This window comes from Myiozetetes cayanensis, unplaced genomic scaffold, assembly GCF_022539395.1.
Source record: "Myiozetetes cayanensis isolate MyiCay16 unplaced genomic scaffold, myiCay2020 scf7, whole genome shotgun sequence".
Lineage (NCBI taxonomy): Eukaryota > Metazoa > Chordata > Aves > Passeriformes > Tyrannidae > Myiozetetes > Myiozetetes cayanensis.
The window spans coordinates 34,125,291-34,151,156 of record NW_026087964.1 but is presented as its reverse complement, the minus strand read 5'-3'; the positions used below and the strand labels follow the sequence as shown (position 1 = coordinate 34,151,156).

The window sequence follows — 25,866 nt, the reverse complement described above, 5'->3', positions numbered from 1 at the left end:
TTCACTATTGTTTTAAATGAATGGAATTAATAATTTTGTTTTCCTGTGATTTCAAAAAGCCAGTAGCTACAGCCAGCTGGTGGACAGGACAAAAGAGATGGAATATGAAATGTAAAAAAAGTGCAGAGATGCACATTGTTGTCTGCAGGCTTCATGCAGAATGTTAAGTATATGTGATAGCATCATGTTTCCCAATACCTTTTTTTAAGGGTCTGGTTACTATTGTTTTAATTCAGAGCATGTTAACTTATGGTTTAATTCTTTTCTGTATGAAACATGTTGGTGAAACTTTCAGTTGCTTTCCGTTGCTCCTGTTCTGCTCTGCTTTAGTCTCAGTCACAAACTTATTTCTCGTCGTTTTGCTCCAGAGTGCATCAAATACAGCTAAAATTCCCCCATATATGTAGTGCATGGACCTAAATTCTCATCCAAAGTCATGGAGATGTTTAGTGAAGCATCTTTATGTATGTCCTCATGAAGAGACACAGAAAGGAAAAGTCCTCTCTCTTTCTCAGTTTTGGTGCGATTGTTGTTTTAATTGGGTGGGAAGGGGTTGGGATTTTATTTTTTGTTTTCAGTCGAAAGGCTGAAAGCTGAGACCAAGTGTCCCTCACATGGAATAACAGTCATTCTGTTCTAAATTTGTGAGGGGAAAAAAAAAATTAGTTTTCCAGGATTAGGAAATAATTTTTATAATACTCATGTTTTCATTATGAATTAATTTCAAATTTTTGTTGTGTGGTTTTAGGATAAAAGGTGCTGGTTGGGGGGTTATTGTTTTACATCTCCCTGATTTGCAAAGTCAAATTGCTTTTCTTTATAAATGTTGTCAGAATGCTACATAAGTCATCTAATAACTGTGTTAGAGCTCTGCATTGCTGTAGGATAGAAAATCATGTCCATGGCAGACAACCTTGCTCTCACATACGCTTGATAAAGCCTAGTCATTCTAGGTGAAGAATTGTGAAAAATTCATTACTTGCTGCCCATCAGGATACAGCTTGATTTTTAGGGCTGCGAAGTATTTGCTTACAGCCCCCACCAGTTTTGACTGAGCTTTGGTTGCTCAGACCTGAAGCATCAGACCTGTGTACTCCAGATTGTTCTGTCTCTTTCAGTTTTAAAGTGTTAATGATGAAACGTAGTAGCATGTTCTTTCTCTGCCTGCATAAATTAGATCAGAAGGATATTGATTTTTGTTCCCTTTTCTTTACAAAATGAAAAGCATCTTTACGTAATGAAGAGCATTTGAGCTCTGTATTCACTACTCAAAATATAAGCCATGTGTTTTGGAAAAAATATTACTTCTGACTGATGGTTTGCTTTAATCACATAGCCTTCTTTTAAAATTTTGATCTTGTAGGTTTTGAACAACAGATACAGTAACGTCTTGATTGTGTTGCAGGAGGACCATTGGTGGATACTGGACTGGGTTGGAAGTAGATAATCTTTAAAGACCATTCCAACCCAACCCAAAACATTCTATTCTAATCCAAATGTGTTTTATAATTTTATTTTGAACATACACTGCTTTTGTACAGTGAGATTCAGGTTAGGAGAATCTACCATGTTACCACATCCCACCTACCAGCATGCCAAGGAGGCAACCATGTCAGAGGGGTCAGTACAGAATGATGTGTCATTTTCACATACACATTACTTAAAATGCTTTTTTTTTGCCTCATTTTTTTCCAGGAATCATTCTTTCACTTGCTTTCTGTCTCCTTTTCAGGTGTGGATGTGTGGAGGTGGCATGTATGATGTTCCATGCTCTCGAGTTGGACATATCTACAGGAAGTATGTCCCATATAAAGTCCCTTCTGGAACCAGCCTAGCACGGGTGAGTAATTGGGTGTTGCTGGTTTTCATTTTCAGTCATCATCAGTCTCTTCATTTCCCGTGAACCAGTTTCCAGTAAACCATTACAATGGAAAATGAATGTTTCTTTATTTTTCTGAAATGAGATGTGCAATTACTGCAGTTTTCTGCCTTTCAGAGATAAGATTGCCAGGAATAAAATGGAAGCTTAAAATTATAGGGTTGGACGTCTCAGCACAGAAGGATGTTTCATGCTGATTCAAAAGAACCTAGGAATAACCTAAGGCTTGCAGTTCTCAGACTACACAGTGTTGTCAGTCATAGTTTTTATAAGCAGGACCAATGTGAATGCACATTTTCTTATCAGTCAGCAGAACAGGCTGAATCTCATGGAAGGGATGTTTTCTGAGGCAAAAGGACTGAGTAACAATGATTTGAGTGACTGTCTGATTATTGTGTAAAACCTGATTGTGGAATACAGCCAGCTTGGAGCTGTGAGAGTGAGAAATTACAAGACCTCTAGACATTACTCAAAGACTGCTGAAAACATCCATATCCATGAGGGGCTTTTTGCTCAAGAGAAAATGTTCTATAACTTTCTGGAGATGTTCACAGGATGTCAAAAGATGGAAGATGAAGGGCACAGATGTAGCTTCCAGGCAGATACTGGTATTTATTCATGCTTGAGTTTAATCTTTTCTGTTTTAGAGGAATTTTTTTTTAATAAAATGACATTAATATTAAAGTCTGCATATTGCCATAGGGTAATATTTTATGAATCGTATTTTTTCTTAATAATGAAAATGTGGTATGAATAAAAGAATGAATTTCTTGCTTTAAGGGAGAGATATATCCGTGGTTTCAGCACCACAGGACAAGGCTTGCTGTACTAACTGCAGCAGCAAAAGGAGGCCACCTGTGCTACCTGCCTGACAGCTGTCTAGACAGAAAGAAGGTTTTGCCTTTAAAAGACCATCACACAATTCAGTAATGGGATTAGTGGTGGGGACAAAAACTAAATTTTGAGATTAATATCTTCCCTCAGTATAGCTCTGTGTGCTATCCGAGTTGCACTGTCCAGATTTTTGGACTGCCTGAATTAAACTGCTCTATTTATGGTATCCCCTGCAAAAATCACACACAACTTAAAGTAAGAAATTCAAACCTCATTCTCTGTTTGTTTTTTTATTACAGCACATAGTATCTAATTAGAGAATATGCTGTCTCATGCATTACCTGTAGGAGCAAAATGCAGTAATTTCTATTTGGACTACTAACATCTTGTGCAGTTCAGCATTTAACTGGCTTTCATGGTGGCACTTTGAGTGCTTAGAACGACTGGGTAGCCACAGCCTGGAGCAGTACTATTTGTTTTAGCTTGATTTCAATAAATCACTCACGAAGTATTACTGAAAAACATTCCCAGTTATAAAAATTATATCTCTGCCAATGCACAGACCACCCTATATCCTGTGGGGAAAGATCTAGTGGTGGGTCTTATCCTTCCCATTCAAATAATGGGTAGTTTTTTCTGTGTTGTGTCAGTCTAAAACATGACACTTCAGTAATTTGTGTAAATTTATCACTAAAAGAAACTCTGAATTCTCAGATTCACAGCATCTTTCAAGTACAATATTCTTGTATTGTATGGAGGCTGCCTAGGGCACAAGAGCATCTATATGTTTTCGTGTTTGGGGCTATCTCAATAAGAAGCCAAGGTAGAGAGTTTTGTCCCTGACCCATCCAATTGTGTGTAGTTTTAAGCCTAAAAATATTCTCTTTCTCTCATCCAAGCCAGAAAAGAAAATCAAGGACAGATTAATCTTCGGTGTGTCAATCCCTTTGATAAATACCACTTGTGTTTTAAATAAAATGCCCCAAATGGAGCTGTTAGCCAAAATAATACTAGGGAAATATGCACGGGAGTGGCCTGGATATTTCAGCTGTCTACACCATATGAGTATTTTATCTAAAATTTCCCTCTAGTTCAAACATATAATGAATAACACACTCAAGCATATCTGGAAGTATTATCCCCACTGCCAAAAGCGGTACTTTTCACCACTAAATAGTTTCCACAAAAGTTTTTACTAATCGTTTCCCATCTTCTGCTGTTTAAAGGAGCATGCAAGAGATGCAGTTCACAAAGGAGTGAGCCCTAGAAAGCCCAGCTGTGATTGTATAAATGATTGGAAATGCCCTTCTTTAATCAAGGGAGAATTTCCCCTTGTGCAGGTTCTGCGTTAAGGATTGACAGATTTTTCCCATCCTATCCTACAGCACCAGCACGAGGGATATGGGGACTGGAATCAGGAAGAGAGCAGAGCTTCTGCACAAATTCAGGCATAGCCCAAATCATGCCATGGGTTTCCTTTCAAGCTGTTTCAGCTTATGTTTGCCCTTTAACAAATAATCCTAAAAGTGAGCATTTTACCTTCCCTTGGGATTTCACCTGTCTTTATCTTTTACCAGCAACTTTCAACACACAGTTTCAGCCAGCTATGTAACACTTGACTAAACTATGTTATAAATTAGTATAAGAATTTAGACAACTCAATTCCAACTAAACATTGATAAATTTATTAAGCAAGCGATAATAAAGCAAAGACAACGCTGGGTGGTCTGGGGAGCAAGTGCCCCGCCCGAGACCCACATCGAAATGTAGTAAATGTCCCTTTTTATACATTTTCAAGTCCCAGGTTTTGAATGCAAATGCATTATGGCTGCGAGTTCCTGGCTTGTTGCTAGGTAGTTTTCTGCCTTCTGGAGTTTGTCAAGGATGAAAGCTGTAGTTTTTATCAGTTGTAAATTCCACCAATACTGATACTTGTTTGTTTAGCAAGATGTCTGCAATTATTTTTACTGACGCTTGCTTGATTAGCAAGCTGTCTGTGAAACTTATCTTGTTTAATTACAAGAAAAAGTTTCTGACTCCGTCGTACACTTAAGATTTTATGAACAAAGTTAACCTTCTATTACAACCTAGATATCTTTTTAGTGAGCTGTGACCTGGCATGAGGATCACATATGCTTTAGGAAATGAGAGACCCATCAAAAACTTTGTTCTGCCTCCCCATCACTAAATAGCTATTAGTGTACCACACACTATGTATCATGACATCGGTTTTCTATGTCCTTCTTATCTATTGTTCAAGGTCTGCAAAGCTTATGCATAATTTGCTGCTGCCACACCCCCCATAAATTGAAAACCATACACATGTGAAACACTTAATAATGTAGTTTGGTGGTGCAGAGTAAAAGTAAAGAAAGCTGTAAACATGCATAGCAGATTTATAAAACAGATTCTGACAATCAAATGCAGAAAAAAAGGCAAATATTTTTGTCTGGAGATGTCTCAGGATGTTGCTGCTTGCCAAAAGCAGTCAATGTTCAATTTACATGCAATTGCAAATAAAGAAATATAAATAGACACACAGATGTCAACACCAATTCCACTCTATAACCTGGAAGCACCAAATAATTATTCATTCATTCCAAACCTCCGCACAAAACTGCAGTGACTAATAACTAGATTTACCTGTTTGTTTTAGGAAAGGCATGTTTAGAAAGCAGATCCCCCAAGTCTCAAAGTCGTATGCAAGTCCTAAAAACTTCTTAATTGTTGTACTGGATTATTTTAGTTGCTTTGTGCTATTTTTAATTATTGCTTCCTTTTTAACAATTCTAACTAAGCCATTTTCTCTTAGGTAGTTACTTAAGAAATTAGACTTTGGAATATTATTTGCATTTTCTTTTAGGTGTATCTCAGTTTATTATTTATTTTCTTTATTTTCCTATTTGCTTTTTGGTTGTTTCTTTTTCTACTTGTGATTCTATAAAAGCCATAAGAAATACATCAATAAAATCTCACTCTTCTGTAGGATATGCAGAGATGAACTCAGTTTCAAAATATATCCACAGGATTTTGTTTGCAGATTTTTTCCACAGCATTTTAGCATTAATTACAAAATATTAGTACATTAGGCCTTTCTGAGGGGAAAGGCAATCCCACTGAAATTCAAGCTGGATGCTAACCCAGCAGCGTAGTGAATCCTAACCTTAAGTTGAATTCATCCCTGTATGCCAGGATGTGGGATCCCAGAACACAGTGGTCCTCTGACTTAGCAGGCACAAACACAATGACATTTCTGTCATTACACGGTTTCATTGAATTGGAACTTGCATGAGTTTGGGTTCAGGAATTCAACTGATAAAGGGTTAGGGTTTAGACTCCTACCTGAACCATTTGTTCAGCCTTTTTGTGTGGATTCAGAAGGGATCTTCAAAGAAAATTACTGTAGCTAGACCATCTGGTGCTCTGACCATATTTGCATTTTTGACAGAGCTTCCTTTAATACTGTGACTAGTTTGGTCTTATTTTTTCCAGCTGCAAACAGTATTTGGGAGTTTCTTAGAGTGGTCCATGAATTTTTTATATTCAGTTAGCAGGCAGGTTAAAGAACCAAGGAGAATCAGTTAGGTAACAGCTATGTTTTGTCGTGAGCAGGGTGCAAATGGATAGGGTGGCGTGCTGTTCAGAGCACACTGCTGGCACTTTAGAAATCACCTCTGTAGCACAAAGGACTGTAACAAAAAGTCAGTTATGATTCAACAGTAACAGTAAGCAGCTGCAGCGTCAGCTTGGGACAAGCAAATTATTTAGGAATCAAGCAAGAATCACATTCTTGCAACAGCACAGCTATAATATATGATAACTGTGATTCACAGTACAGCTTTTAAGTTTCCATTCTAACTTTTTTCATTTGAGAGATTTATACATTCATCATTAAAGTTAGTTAAACCAAGTTCTCAATTGAAGAACTTACCAAACAAAATATTTAAATTAATATCCTTGAGTCCAGCAAGGTTTTCAACACTGTCTCTCACAATATTCTCAAAGGCAAACTCAGGAAGTGTGGACTGGATGAGTGCACAGTGAGGTGGATGGAGGGCTGGCTGAATGGCAGATCCCAGGGGATTGTAATCAGTGACACAGGATCTACTTGGAAGTCTGTCACTAGTGGTGTCCCCCAAGTTTCAGTACTAGGTCCAGTATTGTTTAACTTATTCATCAGTGACTTGGATGAACGGGCAGACGCCTCCTCAGCAATGTCACTGACTGCACAAAGCTGGGAGGAGAGGTCAATACCCCAGAGGGCTGTGCAGCCCATTAGAGGGACCTCAACAAGTTGGAGAGATGGACAGAACTGTCTGAAATTCAACAAAGGCATAGGCAGGGTCCTGCACCTGGGGAGGAATAATCCCAGGCACCAGTACAGGCTGGGAGCTGATCTGCTGGAGAGCAGCACTGTGGAGAAGGGGGTCCTAGTGGACAACAAGCTGTCCATGAGCCGAGAGTGTGCCCTTGTGGCCAAGAAGGCCAGTGGTACCCTGGGGTCCATTTGGAAGAGCATTGCCAGCAGGTCAAGGAGGGTGATCCTGCCCCTCTACTAAGCCCTGGAGAGGCCACATCTGGAGTGTTTTGTCCAGGTCTGGGCTTGTCAGTGTAAGAGAGACATGGAGCTCCTGAAGCAGGTACAGCAGAGGGTGACATCTCTCTTATGAGGAAAGGTTGAGGGAACTGGGCCTGTTTAGCCTCAAGAAGAGACAACTGAGAGGGGACCTCATCAATGTCTGTCAGTATCTGAAGTGAGGGTGTCAAGAGGATGGACAAGGCACTTAGTAAGGATGAGAGACAATGGACAGAAATTAATGTACAGGAAGTTCCACCTGAATATGAGGAAGCATTTCTGTGCTGTGTGGGTAACTGAGCACTGGAACAGATTGTCCAGAGAGGTTGTGGAGTCTCCCTCACTGGAGATACTCAAGAGCCATCTGGACACAACCTGTGCCATGTGCTCTAGGAGGACCCTGCATGAGGGGAGTTGGACCAGATGACCACTGTGGTCCCTGCCAACCTTACCCATTCTGTGATTCTGTGATCATCTAATCCTTGAAAACAGAAAGTTAAACCAAATTTTCTGTGCTTTTTTTTTTTTTTTATGTTTTCTCTAGTCTGAATAGAAGTTTTACTTTTAAGTTAATAAATAGTTAATAAATGCAATAGGACAGACAGCTCAGCTATCCAAAAGGAACACAAAGAAGATGGACAGCTAGACATTTTTGGACAATAACAACATCAAAGTGATAGAGGCTACTTTTCAGGATTTGTTCTGTAGGCTGCAGGTGAAGTGAAACCCAAGTTACAAGACTAAAGGAATCTGTTTGGAGTCAAGCTCCTAAACTCTTCCAGGCTTAGCTTCAGGGATTGGATTTGGTCTGTAAAGCAAGCATGGCAGCAGCCAGAAAATTTGTGGAGATGTTCTTACAGTGTCACTGTTTTTCACTGCTCCCTCACAGATGCAGAGCTGAAGTCAGGTAGTATCTCCACCAGTACCGGGACCATGCCTGCCCTCCAAGGCCCTCAGGCTGGCCTCAAGTGAGTCAGAGGTGTAGCCTTTAGTTAGTGCACTGGTTTTTTGTATTTTTTCCCTTTTTTCCAGTGCATAGATCTTAAATTACTATTTTTGTGTGTGGTGGAGATTTAAACCTTTATATAGAAAATGAAATCCTGGATGTTTTCAGGTGACATCTGTGGAATTTCAGTTCTAGGTATTTGCAGACTACAGGCTGAGAATAAATAGTCTCTTGCTTCTCTGCCAGCTGTGCTAACTCTTAGAAGATTTATTTATATACTACACCAGTTTTGTCACCTAGTTAGAATACTGTCTTCCATGCAAAAGCATTTCTTTTGTGCCTGCAGACATTTCTTTATTTGGTAGGGATTTTGTTGTTGGTTTGGTGTTTTTTTACAGAAACACAGATCACTGCTAGAATGAAACCTAGTTAAGTTATAAACATACTTAAGTGTAAAGGACCAAAAATAAGATACCCAAGAGGAGTAAACTGACAAACAGTAGCACTGCCTAAGTTAAAAGGGAGTTAGGTGAGAAGAGGAATGGTATGAAAACCCCACTGAGACTTAAATTATGTGGGCAGCCTAGGTATTGAGTCCTGAACATCAGAAGACTGTAATTAGTGTCCAGGAACTGTTTTATTGTTTTTCCGCTGTAGAAATACACAGAAATGATAAATGCTTATATTCTGACACTGATGGAAAGACCTTTGCATGAAATTGAGGGGACCATTTTTCTCCTTGTGAGCGCTCTGCAGTTTTGTACTCCGTTGCTTCTGGCATATTAATCCATACTTGTTGGATGAGTTCCTCCAGCAATACTTTGTCCTCCTTCTCTGTGATGATTTATTGTAACATTATGCTACCCATATTCCAGAGGAACATAAAGTAGAGTTGTCTTGGCTGGATGAATCCCAATGAAATTTTTAAATACATTTTATGTAAAACAAATTGTGTATTATATTATTTCCAGCCAAATTAAATACAGCTGCTTCCAGAGGTAAACAGGGCACCCATTTTGAAGTAGCAACAACACTGTGCTTTGCAAAACAAAAATAGAAAAAATTTAAATTAGGAAGACGATGTAGGTGGAGTGAAAATAACCCCACTGGAATTTTACTAGAAAGGAAAAGAGATTAATATGTCGGTTGTTGCTGAGACTGTTGTGTTATTCTTAGCAAATAAGTAGTCATATCCTATCTTGTATTTCACAACTGAAATAAGCAGTTGGGCTTCAGACATGCTGTGGTGATTCGTATTTGATTGGCATACTTGTAAGGGATTTTTGATGTCCTGGCTGATGAGAGAAGTGACTAACATGCCAAAGAAGACTACAGCAGCTGATGACATCCTGCTTCCTGGAAAATGTTCAGATTAAATGCAGGACAATAGGAACTCATTACAGGATTCAAATGTTCCTGTAGTAGTTTAATATTGACAAAAGTAAAGTCTGTCGATTGGGTTCAGGATCAGTTTCATGCAGTAAGATAGACACAAAAGAAGAAAAAAACAGGTTAGGCAGATGAAGTGAAACCAATAATAGAACCATTGTGCTCCTTTAGTGACACCTGATCTGCTTTAGAACATCTGGAGAAACTAAGAACAGGAATTACATTTTTACATTAGTCTAACTGCTGCATCTAGAATGTTAATTGGAAAAGATGCGACTAGAGGATGGAGGTGTGCTGGCTCACAGTACAGCTAGGTAGCTCTCTTGTAAGTGCTGTCATTGCAAGCCAGTACACCAGTCACTGCTCTGAAATGTGGAACTACCCCTCTCATATTAGGGACTAATCTAGTTAAACCTTGCTTAGAGGTACTATTTATGAACCTGTCCTTTGGCATGACCCTGCCTCACTCTGCTTTTCCATTCAGCCTGTGTCTACTTTCTTCTCACTGTGTTTATTTGAGTAATATCACATCACTTGAAAATGACAGGTGATCTTACACACTTAAAAAGAGGGGACAGTCATTTGACCAAAGAGATGTATCTTCCTTACTCACTGAACAAAATGCCCCATGAAAAATCTTCTTTTTTTCAAGTGCAGAAGTCCTCATTTCTCTTTCTCCAATCAAATTGATTTAAACTCCTTTATTAAAGTCTAGTGTGCTGGCTTTGGCTGGAATAGAGTTAATTTTCTGGAAAGTAGTTAGTATGGGATTGCATTTTGGATTTGTGCAGGAAGCTGTTATCCGTGTAGAGATGTCTTCCTTACTGCTGAGCAGTGCTTGCACAGTGTCAAGGACTTTCCTGCTCCTCACTCCACCCCACCAGCAAAGCAGCCTGGGTGTGCACAAGAAGCTGGGAGGGAACACAGCCTGGACAGCTGACCCCTGCTCACCAAAGGGATATTCCATATCATATGGCATCAGGCTCAGTATATAAAGCAGGGGGAAGAAGTAGACAGAGGGGACGTTTGGAGTTTTCCTTTTGAGAGTAACCAATCTGGACATCTGTACCCTTGCAATGAATTTGTCAGCCAAGCTCAGCTACACCAGTTTCAGCTGTAGAAACATGTTGTTGAGCACTGGAACAAGCTGCCCAGGGGACTTGCTCACCATCCCTGGAGATATTTAAAAGGCATATAAATGATGCACTTAGGGACATGGTTTAGTGGTGGACTTGGTAGTGCTGGATTAAGAGTTGGACTCAATGCTCTTTGAGGTCATTTCCAATGTAATAACTCTATGATTCTATGTTTAATTTTTCCTTTCTGCATGCATTTACATGAGGTGTTCAGATTTAATCCAAACAAGAGTGATCTAGCAAAAAGAGATGCCAAGGTTGATTCTTCTTATTGTGATTGATAAAGATATTTAATGCCATTTGCAAAACTGGTGTTTACAGTAGTTTTCTTTAGAAGATAATATGAATAGTAACAGGAGACAGAAATCAGGAAGATTCAAATACAGCTCCTAATTTGTTTGTTCTAAATTCTTTGTAGATTAGTTTCACTGTGAGACTTAACTATCTCATGATGATGAAAAAGAAATGAGTGCTTAAATGATGCTATAAGACGTTCACAAAATGCTGCTTCATCTGGTAGGCTCTTAAACTCCTTTGACCTGTAAGTTCTGTAGCAGTATACACACACACAGAGTAAAATCCTATCAAACTCCTTAGCACCTGTTTTACAGGTAAAGTCTGTCAAGACTGGGTAGCTATTCAAAAGCATTTCCACTTGTAGGTGGCTTAATATGTTGGCATCCATCACCTAGGGCTCAGGCAAAAAGAAAGTTACCATCCTCCTTTCTTCATCCACTATATCAGACATTCACCCGGATTATGGGAAGGGCAACTCTGGGAGACTTGTAAAGGACTTCATATCACATCCTTGCCTTACAGTAAGCCACTTGATTAGTGGGCTCTAAAGTGTTCAGAGATGAGGGCTCTCATTTTGGTTGTGGTCCTCAACCTTTCTGTTATGGTAAGGTGCATAAAAGCCCAGCAACTCACTGCCATAATTTGCATAGAAAACTTATGATCCTAAGAGGTTCTTCACATAGGGCAATTTATCATGCTTCTAAACAGCCACAGAATGGGCATTTTCAGCTTACATGAGTTCACCCATCTCATCTTGCACAGCCTGTGATTTTGCTCCAGGGACATGCTGGGTTAGCGCATTCCAAATAGGAATGTAAATTATGTTTACCTTCTTTTTGCAACGTTGCACCAGACCAGCTTTCAGAACAGCAAGTCTTCCTGAGTTCATTCAATTCAGGGGGAGTAACTGCAATTTGAAGTTTTGCTGCTAGTCTGGATATGTTTATGTTAAAAGGAAGTGTGGTTACTGAGCTTGCATAGTGGTAATAAGGATAAGAAACCCATGCTGAGTGTTATGACCCTCCCTACCAGGCAGGAGTAAATTTTGTTTTATTATTAAATCCCTTGGAGTGATTTAAACAATACTAGATGATCAGCGTTTGCAGACAGATACAGATAGATAGATAGATAGATAGATAGATAGATAGATAGATAGGATTTATTTCAGAACAATTTGGTTGCAAAGGAAGACAGGTATGTAGCCATTTTGATTGTTATTATCTATAGTAACATGGCGATATAAAGCATAAGGGTATTGCAGAGGAAAACAGGTATTTGACCATTTTGGTTGGTATATAGCCACCCAAGAAAATATTTAAGGCAAAAGAGAGAAAAAGAGAGAGAGAAAAGAATAAAGATTCATAGTCACCACTTAGAGGTCTTCAGTGAACTTGGTGGTTGTTGTCCCTGGTGTCTTGGTCCATCGGAGAGTGGCGGGGGAGAGAAGCCCATGAAGCATTTGACGGGTTTATATACCTTCAGAAACCCCCCTGGTGCCACCGTATGGAGGGAGGGGAGGAAACCACTTTTGCTGAGTCTGGAAGCTCTGGTTTTTTGCAGTCACTTAGGTTTGGGGAGGGGATGCTAAGAGGTCTTCTCCAGGGTAGTCGTGGGTGTGCAAAGTGGCCTCCTTTGACAGGGCCTGGCCCACAGGAGATAAACACATGGCACACTCCCCAGAAAGCATCACACACCCAAGACTTCACCCCTAGGGCTGACAAATCTAACAGCTTGTGGGCTGTGGCCTCCTCCCTTCAGCCATATCCTCAGTCCCCTGGCAGGTGGCTTGCACAGCTCCCTGCAGTAGCAATGTTTTAAGGCAATTAAAAGAGTCCAGTTGCTCACACTGAGGTCAACAAACCTCTTTAAATTGTTTGGATGCTGAGTGCTTGCTTCCTAGTAACTGGCATCTTTGGAAAGAGCTTCCCACTACTCTGGAACAGAGTTCCTTGCAGTCATAGTCATAAACAGTCTGGAGATTTAGACCTAGCAAATCAAGGGTTTGTATTTTTAAAAAGGAACCTCTTGAAATTCAAAGGACTGCCTCATAAGAGTTTGGCTTATGACAGCAATATATAAATGTACTAAGGATAATGTACAAGTTCATTACAGGCGATTTTTAGCATACGATGGAATGGTCTTGGAAGAACTGGGAAAAAAAGTTTTAAATAGATTTGTGCAAAGTGAACTGCCTAATACTTTGGGAATTGTGAGAAGAACTGACTATTTTTTTTTTTTTTTTAATACAGTGTTTTGGTGGGTCCCAAACAGTGACAAAGGTCTTATTGGAAAACAAAAAGTTTTTGACTGATGAATGAGAATTTTCAGTTTGTGACCAGCTATAATATCAAGATTTTTGCTGGGATCATGTTTTATCAATTGCAATCATCTAAAGCAGAATGCAGTTATTTCACTGCAGCCAAATAACTAAAGAAAAAACACTATCAGAGACTACTCTTAATATTTTGAGGCAAGTTGCTGCAAGAGTTAACTTGAATTTTTCTTTCCTAAGAAGTTTTTACTGTACTTTTATTATATGGCTCTTTTTACAGTATGCATTTTAAATATGAAAATAGCCTATCAGATAAAGTAATTGCAAAAAGTATTTTCTAGAACAGTTTTAAACTGCATTTGCATTGTAGCAAAAGAGGTGTACAGCATTACAGTGAAAGATGTACTATAAATTACACAATTTTTCATTATTTTGGCTTCCTGTTTACTGTTCTTAATCATATTTTTGCCTCATCTGCAAAGTCTCATCACACAGTATTTTAGCTTGTCAGGAGATTTCTGTGTTATAGGTTTTCTGCCAGAAAGGTGAGATTGTCATTTAGATGATGTTCTTGAATTTGTTCTGGTTTTCTTTACTGTACCCAGTTCCTGTATTCTTGAATTCTAACGTCTTGTGAAGTTATTTAGGTTTTCATGAAATTTCAATAAAAGTCAACCTTATGTGGGACACAATCCATTTTTTAATAGGAATATGAGTGTTGTGAATTCTCATACTGCTTTTATGTTACTTTCTTTGTCCCTGCAGGTTTTAACACATTTGCCTCATGGAGAGAAAGCACACAGAAAATTATCTTGCAGTGTCAGCTAAAAGTACTTCTTTTGTTCTGTATCTTTCTGTCTTTGTATTCAGATAAGCCTTATTAGTTCAGAGACATTTAGTTTATGTGGATTAATAAAATTCAGGAAAGGAATTTTCAAATGAATCTTGAAAGCAAATCAGAGTATGAATCAGACTTACTTAGATGTAGAGTGTTCTGAAAACAAACATTACCTTATGTTGATGATAATCAGATGTATGTTGTCCTCCAGCTTATTACAGAGTGAATCTCAGCATTTTGCAGTTAGTGTTCTATAAAAAAAATATTATAAAACTTGATTATCTTGTTTTTACAAACAAAGCAATAAGAACATCCTAGTGTCTTGATGTTTTCCAGTGAGATTTTGCTTTGTTGGTGGGATAAAAGGTTGTTGGGCAGCTGTAGCAATACAGAATAGACTAAGCTTGTATTCCACTACAACATCTGCATATAAATTTGTGTGGATTGAGTTGCAGGAGGAATTTTAAAAACAAACAAAAATACAGAAAAATGTACACCCAGCCTACTTAGACTCCTTGATGGTAAATAACAATAAAATGTCTCTCTTCAGTCTATCCAGAATTTTTCCTTACAATTACATTTGTTTTATTTTATAATTCGAGTCAGGTGATTTAAGTAGCTATAATTTGAATAAATTCTTATGCAATAAAATAAGTAATTCTCTTTCCTATAAAATACCAACAAAAATAAACTCTGCGGAACACAGGCCAGAACTGGGTTTCATGGAGCCTAAATAGCCTTAGATATGTTCACAGAATGAGCACAGAAAGCCAGAAGTTATCATATCTATCCCATGAGGTGTTTTGCTTCTGGTCAACTCTCCTTCAGGGTCATGTGCTATGCCTTTGCACAGACTTATTAGCAGAGTGACACAGCAAAGCTTCCAGTCCAGGAGTTGTGCAAAACCAGCTGTGAGATGGGACAGGTCCCCAAATATGCACATGAAAGACCAGACCCTAAAATTTAGGTAGGAATTGCTACGTGACTGAGAAGTATGATGACAGATTAAAATGCAGATGCCTTTCAAATGCAAAGTGAAATACATCAGAAGGAATAATTTGAACCGTTCTTGCATGCTAGCAGGTCCTGAACTAACAGGGAAAAAAAAACAAGTACCAATGTGAGCAACTGAAAGAAAGTTTCTGTTCAACATCCATCATTAGTCAAAAAACAAGGTGAAGAATATTCATGAAGAATATAAAGGAAAATGTGATGTTCAACAGACATTAGACTGCATATCTTACAATGTCAGCAGGAAAACAGAGTACATTGTACTACTACTCTGTAGTGTTTGCTCAATACTGCAATAAAGATAGCGTATGTTTACTGGTACTTTTCCACTGAGAAATTAGACCAGCTAAGCTTAGAAGTTGTGTGGAATACTGACTTTTTTGTTTTGCTTTGTTTAGTTTTCCCTGTTAGGAATATCATTCACTCAAAGCATGAAGAAATTAATGTTTGTTTTTTTCTGATGCACAGAACCTGAAGCGCGTGGCAGAGACATGGATGGATGAGTTTGCAGAGTACATTTACCAGCGACGGCCCGAGTACAGACATCTCTCAACTGGTGATATCTCTGCCCAGAAAGAGCTGCGCAAGCACCTGAAGTGTAAAGATTTCAAGTGGTTCATGGCTGCAGTGGCCTGGGATGTCCCAAAATATTACCCTCCTGTGGAACCTCCACCTGCTGCCTGGGGGGAGGTGAGTCATACACAAATTAGATCAAATTTAAATGAGTCTAACATTTTAGATTGCAGGAAATGAAAAGTATTAATTCAGACTTAATTCAGTGATAAGTAGTGTTATTACAGCAGTTCACAGTGGTTGGAACAATCCCTGACCTACCCATTAAAATTAAAAACTTTCATGTCTTAGAACTATCACTGTCCCTTTTATAATTCATTACAGTTTTGTGCGTACAGAGCATAAGATGTATGCACAATGAGGAAAAGAATGAGGAAAAGAGCATGTAGCGCTCATTATTGCATGTCAGAGGAAGATTTTAGGTTCAGAGAAATCAACTTAGTAAAAAGGAGATCCAAAGTCAATGCTTGTGGTTTTTGCCTATCTATCCATATACCTCCTCCTGTGCTTACAAGGATAATTGTATGCAGGTGGAGGTTTGCTCTGTTTTGCTCACATGTGCAAGTGTGGCAAGTGAGGCCTGGGTACTTTCCTTTTTAAAAGACAGATTTTGCTTAGCTGTTGTCTGCATTCTGTAGGTGCTGTCATGACTGAGTACCAGTAGCAGACAAATGCAGTTTCTCCTTTGATGGATGAGGGGAGGGAGAGACCACTAAAGAGAGGCATGTATTGGAGCATCACTCCAGAGCAGGGGGTGAGCAAACAGCTGGCTGGAACCCTCCACCTGTGATCAAAGATATTCTGCATTCAAACCTCTCTGAAGAGCAGAGCTGTAGCACACCTTACTTTGAAAGTTTGTATTGTGCAGAAGAAGAGTGCAGGGACAGGAAATTACAGTGGCTTCATGCCAGGGGAAGGTGTCATGCAGAGTGTTTTTTCCTCTCAGATCATTATAGATCCATAAAGAAGGCTTTGCTCTTTCAGTATGTTGTGCTACCTTTTTAAAAACCATAGTAATATCTGTACTGCAAGTTCTAGCCTTCTCTGATTTTGCTGGAGATGTTCTTAGGGCTCTCAGACAATTATCTTCCATATTTTAAACCAGAGGATGAAGTTGAAATTTTGACTAAAACATTTGGTAAGACCAGATGCACCCCTGCATATTTCCAGTGGTCAAGACTGGACCATAGAATCCTAAACATAGGTGCCTCTATTATTCTCCATTACTTCCTTTTAAAAAAGCAAATTACATCATAGTGAGATTTTCTGTGGTAGTAGCAGTCCTTAATTTTTCTTTATAAACAATCAGTTACAGATGTTCAAAAGAACTTCAATTTATATGTGTCTAATTGTTTGCTACTTCTTGGCAGTAATGAAATCCTTTGTTGTTAAAGTTTCTTCTATCTTTGGTGCTGCTGTCCGCACTTTATGAGTTTAATGTGTACCAGGAAGTAAGGAGTTTATCAATAGAAGTCAGGCTGGATCAGGTTGCTGTGACTGCTACCATGATCTTCCTATACCATCCTCCACATGTGTCCTTGGAGGACTGTGATCATGAAATGTGTAAATTCTCTTGCCAGCTGGACAATCCTTAATCAAGAGAGTCCAAGAGGAGGAGATTGTGACTCAGGTATTCATTCTTTCCGCAGCAATATTAATATAATCTTTGCATAAAAACAAGTATTTTTAAAAGTAAATCAAAGTTCATAGCAGTGATATCAAATCTGTACTTTAAAAGTGCTTATTAAGCTCTTAGGAAGGATGTGAAGACCAAAGACTCTTTTTCCTCTGAAATGTGCTTTCTCTAAAACAACAATAAGACAAGTTTCAGCTCTACTGCTCTCTTTTCTCCTGAGACTGTCACATTCCTGTGCAGTTTTAATTAATTTGTTGGCACTTGCAAGGAACTTGAAAAAACTTGAAGGTTAATGGCTGTCAGAAGCTGAAAGAGGGAAACAGACTGTAATGTTACTGCTTTGTAAGAGTCAAGCAGCTCTAGAAAACTTGCTGATTATACACACCGAAATTCTGTGCCAAGACTGACTGTCATTTAGTACCCTCTCTGCTTCCATTTGGAAATACTTTACATCTGCCAGTCTGAGAAAGGGTAAACAATGAGGTACTCAGACAATTTTGGCTCCAGTATTTTGATACTTAGCTAGTAAAAGCATGTGGTGTGAAAGCAGACATCTCACAGACAGCCTCTGCTCCAATCCTCTTTTTTTGCAAACACATTTGTTTAAAATCTGACTCATACATTTCTTGACAAAATCTGTTTATGATGGAAAAGAAGGGCATTTGGAAAACAAAAAGCAATCGTTCTTGCTATTCTTGTCATGGCCTTATCTCATCTGTGTGTTTGTGCCTTTTGTCCTTTGTAGCTGGCAGGGTATACATTCCCTTGATACTCTGCTTTGCCTTGTAACATCTGAAATATGTGCAGTAAAGCAATGTAACAGTGAATCCAGACAGATTAAGGTTAGTGAGACTGTCAGTTCTGTGTTTGAGTGAGGTAATTGTACTCTTTCCCACTATGGAAAAGAAGGAAAGTTTTCAATTATGTTTTATTCTTATCCTTTTGAATATATTGGGAAGTATGCTACCAGTTGAAAAACAATAATACCCATCCCATTCTCTAAGACAGAATAATTTATTTGTACTGTGTGTTTGAAATCCTAATGAAGTTGAAACAATGGGTGAGAATTAAACACCAAGTGTTTTCTTAGGAAGTATTGATGAATCTACAACCTGTGATCCAGCATGAATATCTTGTGCAGATATCACAGCTTTCAATGTCTTTAAAAACACATTTTACAGGAAATCAATCATATCGTCTCAGACATTGCCATTTATTTTAGATGTCATGAGTCCTATAGTCAAAGTGATATGAAATATTTTTTTTGTTTTGCTCAGTCAAAAGGGAGTTATTTAAGCTTGGTTTCATTTGCTGTTACATAAACTTATTATTCAGTGATTTAATGAGGAAGTGCCTCAGTCACAGCACTGCTAAGCTACAGGACCTGAAGGTACTCTTCTATCGGTCCCAAGCTCGTGGATTTTACAGAACAGTGTTACAGTGCTGACATGAAAATGTCCCCTATGAAGTTAAGTCAAGTAGCACATTTGAAAAAAGATGGAAGCCTAAGAACTCACTAACTTCTGTTTCTATTACTCTCTTTTTTTTTAAAGTGTGATATTCTCATACCCTTAATGAGTCAATCTCAGCCCACCAAGAGTCACACATCTTTTGGACAAAAGCGATATAACCCCAACCTGCACAGATCAAGTACTGCACAGCTGGACTGTTCAAATTCTTTCATCAGGATCAGTGTCACACTGAATAAGAGTCCCCTTTTTCTTCAGTGAGGTGTTTGGCAGTGCTTGACTTCCTTTACCTTTGACTTTTCCTTTTTTATGGCTAACACAAAGGATAAATACTCTAAAATTACTATGTATCAGTTGACAAGAGAGGCTCATTCTTCCATATTTGATCCATTGATGTTGATGGCCCTAGGGTTATCTGAGAATGTAAGCAGTACATTAAAACTGGCTCCAAGAGCTGCTCAGATTAAAAAAAAAGTAGCATAAATGAACATTGATAATGTCTTCTAAGAGCTACAGCCACTTTCTTATTTAAGGGATTAAATCAGATGTATGGAAAGTATTATATAAACTGATACCACCAAGGTGCCTGCCTCTCTTGTTGCTGTATTGGAGCACCCTAGGGATTGTCCCAGCACCATCTCCACACTCATCATTCACAGGTGACCATATTGAAGACAGAGTTGTCTTTAGATTGCTACACTTTCCCACTTTTTGCTTTTGGCAGGCAGTTTCATGTTATGATGAACATGTAAGCTTCCAGAACCCCTGAGAGTGCCTCTCCCTGTCCGGCTCACCCCTCTCTGCCCCCAGGAAGGCTGAAGTGTATCTGGGTGATACACTTGTGATACATCTGATGCAGGCAGAGCCAGGACATCACCTACTACCTCAACAGCAAGTCTTGAAGGAACTCATTTGCCCATGAACAAAGTTGTAGAGTTTTAGAATTATCAAAGAATATTGGTCAGTATAACTGCTGGCCCCTGGAAAGCTGGATTCTCTCTGCTTCTACCCTTCATCTGTTCTCTGCAAGGACTACAGTGCTCATGGTCTTAATATCTATGTCCCAAAGTGAGTTAGGATGCCATTTCATGAACAAAATATGTATAAGGACTTAAAAATAGCGTCCTGTGCTTTTTTCAGAATGTGTTTAATTGTACGTTTATCTGTGTGTACAATTGATGGCATTTAAGGTTGAGCAAATGAGCTCTGTATGTAGCAACTCAATGCCCTACCTGCATGGCTGATAAAATCTGTCTCCTGTTCATCCCCAGCCTCTACAATTGCACAAATATGAATGTTGGAAACGTAAGTATTAGGATCACTAGCTATTTGTTTGCTAGTTGTAACTCATAACCTCAAAACCCCTCAATCCATTGTGCTGTGTGACTGGAGTCAAGGCAGTTCCAATGCATATTGGTGCATACATAAGAAAAAAGCATCTGAGCTTCTGCTTTCCTTCCTTTGTTCGTGGAAACATCTTAGGGGATTTGCAGGCTGTGTGGTGCTGATGCTTGGCAGAATGTTCCCTGTGGCTCTGGCTCTGGCTTGATGGCTCAGTTCAGTTTCTAGCAACTGCCAAGGCCACACAGAAGCACCAGAGAACAAAAGCACAGACTTGACTGAAATGCCTGTATTACAAAAAGAAAACAAAAAACAAACAGCGACCCCTCTGCAACTGAAAGGATGAAACATAAAAAGGATGAGCTAACACATAAGCTGCAACAAAACAGAGGAAAAGCTAACTCAAGCAAACCTTTCAGGAGCAGGGGGAAGAGGAGAGGAAATAAAGAACTTGAGATGGATTCCAGCAGTGAAGGAACTAAATGTAACTTCAGCTCAAGCCTCTTCCAGAAATGGACTGAACACATTTATGCACAGTCCAAATGACTGAGAGTGGAATGGAGTGATGCTATCAAGACAAAATTGTGAAAGCTCTTTAATCCAATAAGTATTCACTGGACATGGAGTGTATTCACCGTCATTTTGCAATTCTGAATCGCATAAATATACCCCAATTACTAATGGCAATTGTTAGCAGCTCCATTTTAATTAACTTTCTTGCTCTAAGAATAGATCTGATGTATATTTTATTTTCTGTTAGACCAGAAATCTTTATCTGTACAATGGAAATTTAAGTGCACTGAGAAATGATTGAACATTTAAAAAAAAAAATTTACTTGGAGTAGGTATTTCACATGAAACCTTAAAAATATTCCATTAAAATCTATGCCACTCATTATCCTTTCCTGCCTCTTTTTCTGGGTGATACGAAAAGGAAGGCAGGGTTGTTGAGAACTAATTACCTTTCATCTTTTTTACTGTGGGGCTTCTCAGTGCTGCGTTTCTGCGTCTGGTTGTGTGAATGAACTGTTAGCATTTTACCTCATCTTTAGCAATATTTATTGTATTAAAAAGAAGAAAAAATATTCTAGAACTGGGTTTGTCGAAGTTTTAGAAGAATGCTTCTCTGAGCTCTGGTGAAGGATCAAAGGACCTTGTAGTCAGTTGCTCAAACTGATGCTCCTCCATCTTTCCCCGGTCTGCTCTTTTCTAGGCTAAACAAATGCAGATTTTAAAACCTTTCCTGAAGCTGGTGGGTTTTACATTTTTTCCACTACTTGTTGATTTCCCATCTGTCTAAATCTTTCTTGGTCATGGTGAATAGACTCTATCCCACGCCTCCAGAGTCAGAAAAAGAGCAGAGTAGCTCTGGCCTGTGTCTTGTATGCTTGAGGATTTCCCCTCCTTGCAGTGTTTTGTGCTATGGTGACAAGTTTTCCATCCTTTGGATGTGAATGAGGTATGCAGTGACAATATTTACATTTGTCTAGCATATTATAGCAACAATAGTGACTTTAAAGTATTTTTCATTAAAAAACCACAAATACCAACTCAACTGTATCTCCATTCAGCATCTAGCTTTTTTTAAAAAATAAGGATCAGAGTAGTGTCCAGAATGTCAAAATACGCACCTGCTTTCTATATATTATACTTATGGAATTTGTGCCTGTCTCCATGCATGTACATTCATTTTGATTACTCAATTTCTGTTTATCTCATTGACAGGGTAAGTTTTGGGTTTTTTTAAATCCTTTTCATTATGGAGGTGTGTAAAAGATTTTTAACTGGACCAGATGAGGTACTCAGGGAGAAATATGCATATTTGCAAAATAAATCAAGGATTCTGCGCTTTTCAGTGGCAGTGGGCAACCTACTCCTTTTCAAACCAGTGTTTCAAAGAAAATATACATGGCAGCAGTGGTACATAACTGGTATGATTGATAGCCACAGATTAATTATTACTCAGTTGCTTCCGTCTCAAGAATGAGATTTTCCTTTTAAGAATAAGTTACACTGTAGTGTTTGCAGCAAGCATGCAGAAGGAACCTCCATGGCTAAGCATAAGTTCCAGTACAGATTTGTTAAGTACTTTTTAATTTTATGCACTTCAGGCACTAATGTGTGACCTTATCTGCAGTGGTGTCATTGTGTCAAAGTAAGAGCAAGGACTGGAACAAGGTGTGCCCAGGTTTTTAATGCATACTGCTCCAAAGCATGGGAGAGACTCGTACAGAAATCAGTTCCTTCTGATGCAGTTGATCTCTCTTGCTCTTGTAGGATGGAAGAAGTGGTCAGACCAAACTTTGAACTACTCAGACCTTTTTTCTCTTGGTTTCTTTGCATGAAGACATTTCTGAAGACCCACCTTTCATTTGTTAAGCAGCATATTTCAAACTTTGCTGCTTCTGAAGCTGCTCCTAAGAAGAGTAGTTCATTCCAGAACGTGGCTCTCTATCCTGTAAAAATAACTCCTACCGGTTTTATGTAACTAATAGTCAGTCTCAAGCCCTTCAGAGTTAAACTCCTAACCCCTTAATGCTGGAAACTCTATTCTGCAGCCGGGTTTAATGTGAAATGTTGCTGCTTGGTTTTGCAGATTCGAAACGTGGCAGCCAACCTCTGTGTGGACAGTAAACACGGAGCCACAGGGACTGAGCTGAGGCTAGACATCTGTGTGAAGGATGGCTCGGAGCGAACGTGGTCACATGAACAGGTATTTTAACAGCAGAAAGAGAAAATCAGAGTAAAATTGTTGCTTCCCATTTCCAGTTTTTAAACATTTCTCTGAGGGCTTCTCCCTTTCCTAAGGCAAAACAGAGTGTAGAAATAATTTGTGCATTGTTACTGACCTTAATGGCTTTAATGGCTTTTACGAAGTACTCCTTAACATAACTTCAGAAATTCCAGCTGCCACCTGAGCTGTATATTAGTCTTCATTTCCAAAAGGAATTACAATGCCCCAAGAGCTTTTTGATGCCCCATTCTCCCCCACTGTGTCATGAAAACATGTAGATTTTGGTTCAGTTACCTGAAAATATTTTTAATATAGTACCTGGGCTTGTAAAGCTCTAGTTTTTGTCTGCTTTTATGCTTTCATCTCAATAAGCTCAATAAGTGATTCTATTTAAAGTAAATGTGAGGTATAAGCGAGGTAAACGGAGAAAAGCAAGGGGAAAAGCATTTCAGAAAGACGAGGAATTATAAAGACTCAAAAAAAGCTTTTATCTAGGTTGGTTGGGTCGAAAAATATCATCTCTCACAAGTATGGAGGAAAAGAGCTCTGATTTGTACTCACTGTGAGTGCCACAGGAAATGACCCACAGGCTATGGGTCTGGCCAATGTGAGCAAAGACAATCTAGATGGAGAGTACAACCTAACCGTTTGGTAGCAATTTTAGTGAGCGTGCCTTTCACGGCGAAAGGTCCCAGATTAGAAAAAAATTTCCAATGCTGAAGAGAAAAATTGACCTGGCAGTTATACATGGCACTTTGTAAAAACTTAAAAGCTCCGGAGAGAGGAGTTCTGAGGGGTATTTGAAGTGCTGAGGTCAAGAAACCATTCTCTGAGGGTACTGAGAAATGCAGGGGGAGAGGTGCATGAAACGGAGAAGCTGAAGAATTATCGCAATTTAGGTAAGTGCCAACATGGCAAAAAAGCAAGTTACTGAAAGAGGACTTCTTCAGATAGCTACCAAAGATACTGCACAGGGATAGGATGCCAAGACCTGGTAAATATAATCCTGGTTTTTTTATAAAAGGCATCCAGTGATTCAAGCAGTTAATTGAAGGAAGTTTTATGGTCCAGACTAGACCATCTCAGTGTTCTCTGGCTTTAAAATCTGCAAACATTAGGAGCTCCAAACCCTCCTCAGGAAGGGAGGGAGGGCATCCTGAGGCTGCCAAAGATGAGAAAGGAGGGATGAAAAGGTGAGACAAGAAAAAGAGTTAGCAGAGAAAAGAGAGACCTGAAATACCCTTTGAAAGAGTGAGAGGTTGGGTAAAGGGGAAGGGACGCAAAGGGAGAGGGATGCTTGGGAGGACCCCGTGTTTCAGCCGTACTCCCTCCAGTGCATTGAGAGGGAGGCGTGCAGGGCGGCGGGCGGGCGGCAGGGGGCAGCACTGGACAGCGCAACGCGCCGTACCCCCCCACCCCCGTGTTCCCCCGGGCCGCTCACGGATCCGGCGGCGTCCCACGCCCAAAGCCATCCCTCCGCTTTGGATTCCTCCCCGGGGAGGGGAGGGTGTTGTGTCAGAAGTCTTCCACTTGCGCCACAGCAAGCTGTGAAGATGATCTGTGTTAGAAAGTGGGGATAAGTGCCGAACACCTGGCCAGCCTCAGAGAGCTTCTCTTTCGTCCTGCTGGAGTGTGTTGCCTACATGAGTTCTGCATATGCATGTAGAAACTAACAGTATTAGTGAAAACACCAAGTATTTTATTACCATATTTCAAGTAGTATGGATTGACACTGAACTGGACTGGACTTGTAACTTCTGGTATAAATTTCCAAGGAGTTCAGTGGCAAACTATGGTAGTTTGATGTGACCGGTGCAGCAGGCAGTCAGTGCTGCTGCTGCACAGAGATGATCCTTTGTGCCACTTGGTTCATGTCATGTTACCAGGGCAGGAATTGAAAGCTGGCAGTCTCAGCCACTGTGCTGGGGGGCACAGCCATTTAGCAGACCCAAGGAGAGGAAGGCAATCTTCCATCCCAGGGCTGCGCAAACAGGCTGGGCAAATAGCAGTCAAAAGGTTTGTGGGGCACTTGCAGGCTTTCTGGTGAACATGAGATGGGTGGGAAGTGAGGATGCATGTCACTGTGGTTCCTAGAAGCTTTCCCAAAATTAAGAACCATAGGGGAAGAAAAGGGGCAGGAGGATGTCAGAGCACTGTGTTCTTCCACCTCTGTATTTCCAGAACTAACTTCTGGCTTTAGGGAAAACTGGGGCTCTGCTGGACTGATAAACAATAGCAGAGGAAAATGACAGGCATTGCTGTCTCTAATCAAGTCCCCCAGCCTTGCCAGGGAATAGATGGACAGGCAGCATCTCTAACATGGCACAGCAAGTAGCCATGGAGCCTGCCCAGCTCTTTCTTGTCTGCTTGGAGGTTTAATTCAAGTCAGAGTCCAGTCTGAAACACGATGTTTCATCTTTGCACGGGGTACATGTTGTCCTCTCAAGTCTAATGCCATAGTCAGAGCACAATGCCAGCTGACGGACCCCAGCCAGACAGCGAGTAATTGAGCAATGTTGTCAGGCTGGAAAGTATTAATGGTATCAAAAGGGCCTTTGTCCAGTAGACAGTCCTAAGCCAGTGGCTGTATCAGGCAATCATTCTGCAGGCCCTGTGCCAATTATAAATGAAGCTGGAAAGCTGTATTTTCCCCGCTTACTGCATGACAGGGCTAGGCTACATGAAAAGGCAAAGCATAAGGGCTGAAAGGTTGCTTGATTGCAAGTGCAGAGGATAGTGCTGTGTTTTACAGACTCTGGTATGAGAGAAGGCAAAGGAGGAGAATGAGCATCCACTGAGCCAGGACACAGGGTTTCTTGGGTCTGACAGGGAGCAGTGAACAGCAGCCCCAAGTGTTGCAGGGGAAGAATCAACCTCCTGTTTGTTAATAATGTGCCTGGGAATTTAGTTGCAACCTTGTTTTAAATCAACAAGC

The 25,866-nt window shown here is 39.8% G+C and overlaps 1 protein-coding gene across 2 annotated transcripts in view; it reads left to right on the top strand.

Moving 5' to 3' along the window:
• GALNTL6 (polypeptide N-acetylgalactosaminyltransferase like 6) overlaps positions 1-25,866 on the top strand; it is a 451,747-nt gene that overhangs the window by 407,945 nt on the left and 17,936 nt on the right. For both annotated transcript variants that reach the window (XM_050338756.1, XM_050338755.1), the window contains 3 exons: positions 1,733-1,840; positions 15,647-15,868; positions 22,794-22,910. In XM_050338756.1, coding sequence (XP_050194713.1) covers positions 1,733-1,840; positions 15,647-15,868; positions 22,794-22,910 — 447 coding nt within the window. The remainder of the gene's footprint in view (positions 1-1,732; positions 1,841-15,646; positions 15,869-22,793; positions 22,911-25,866) is intronic.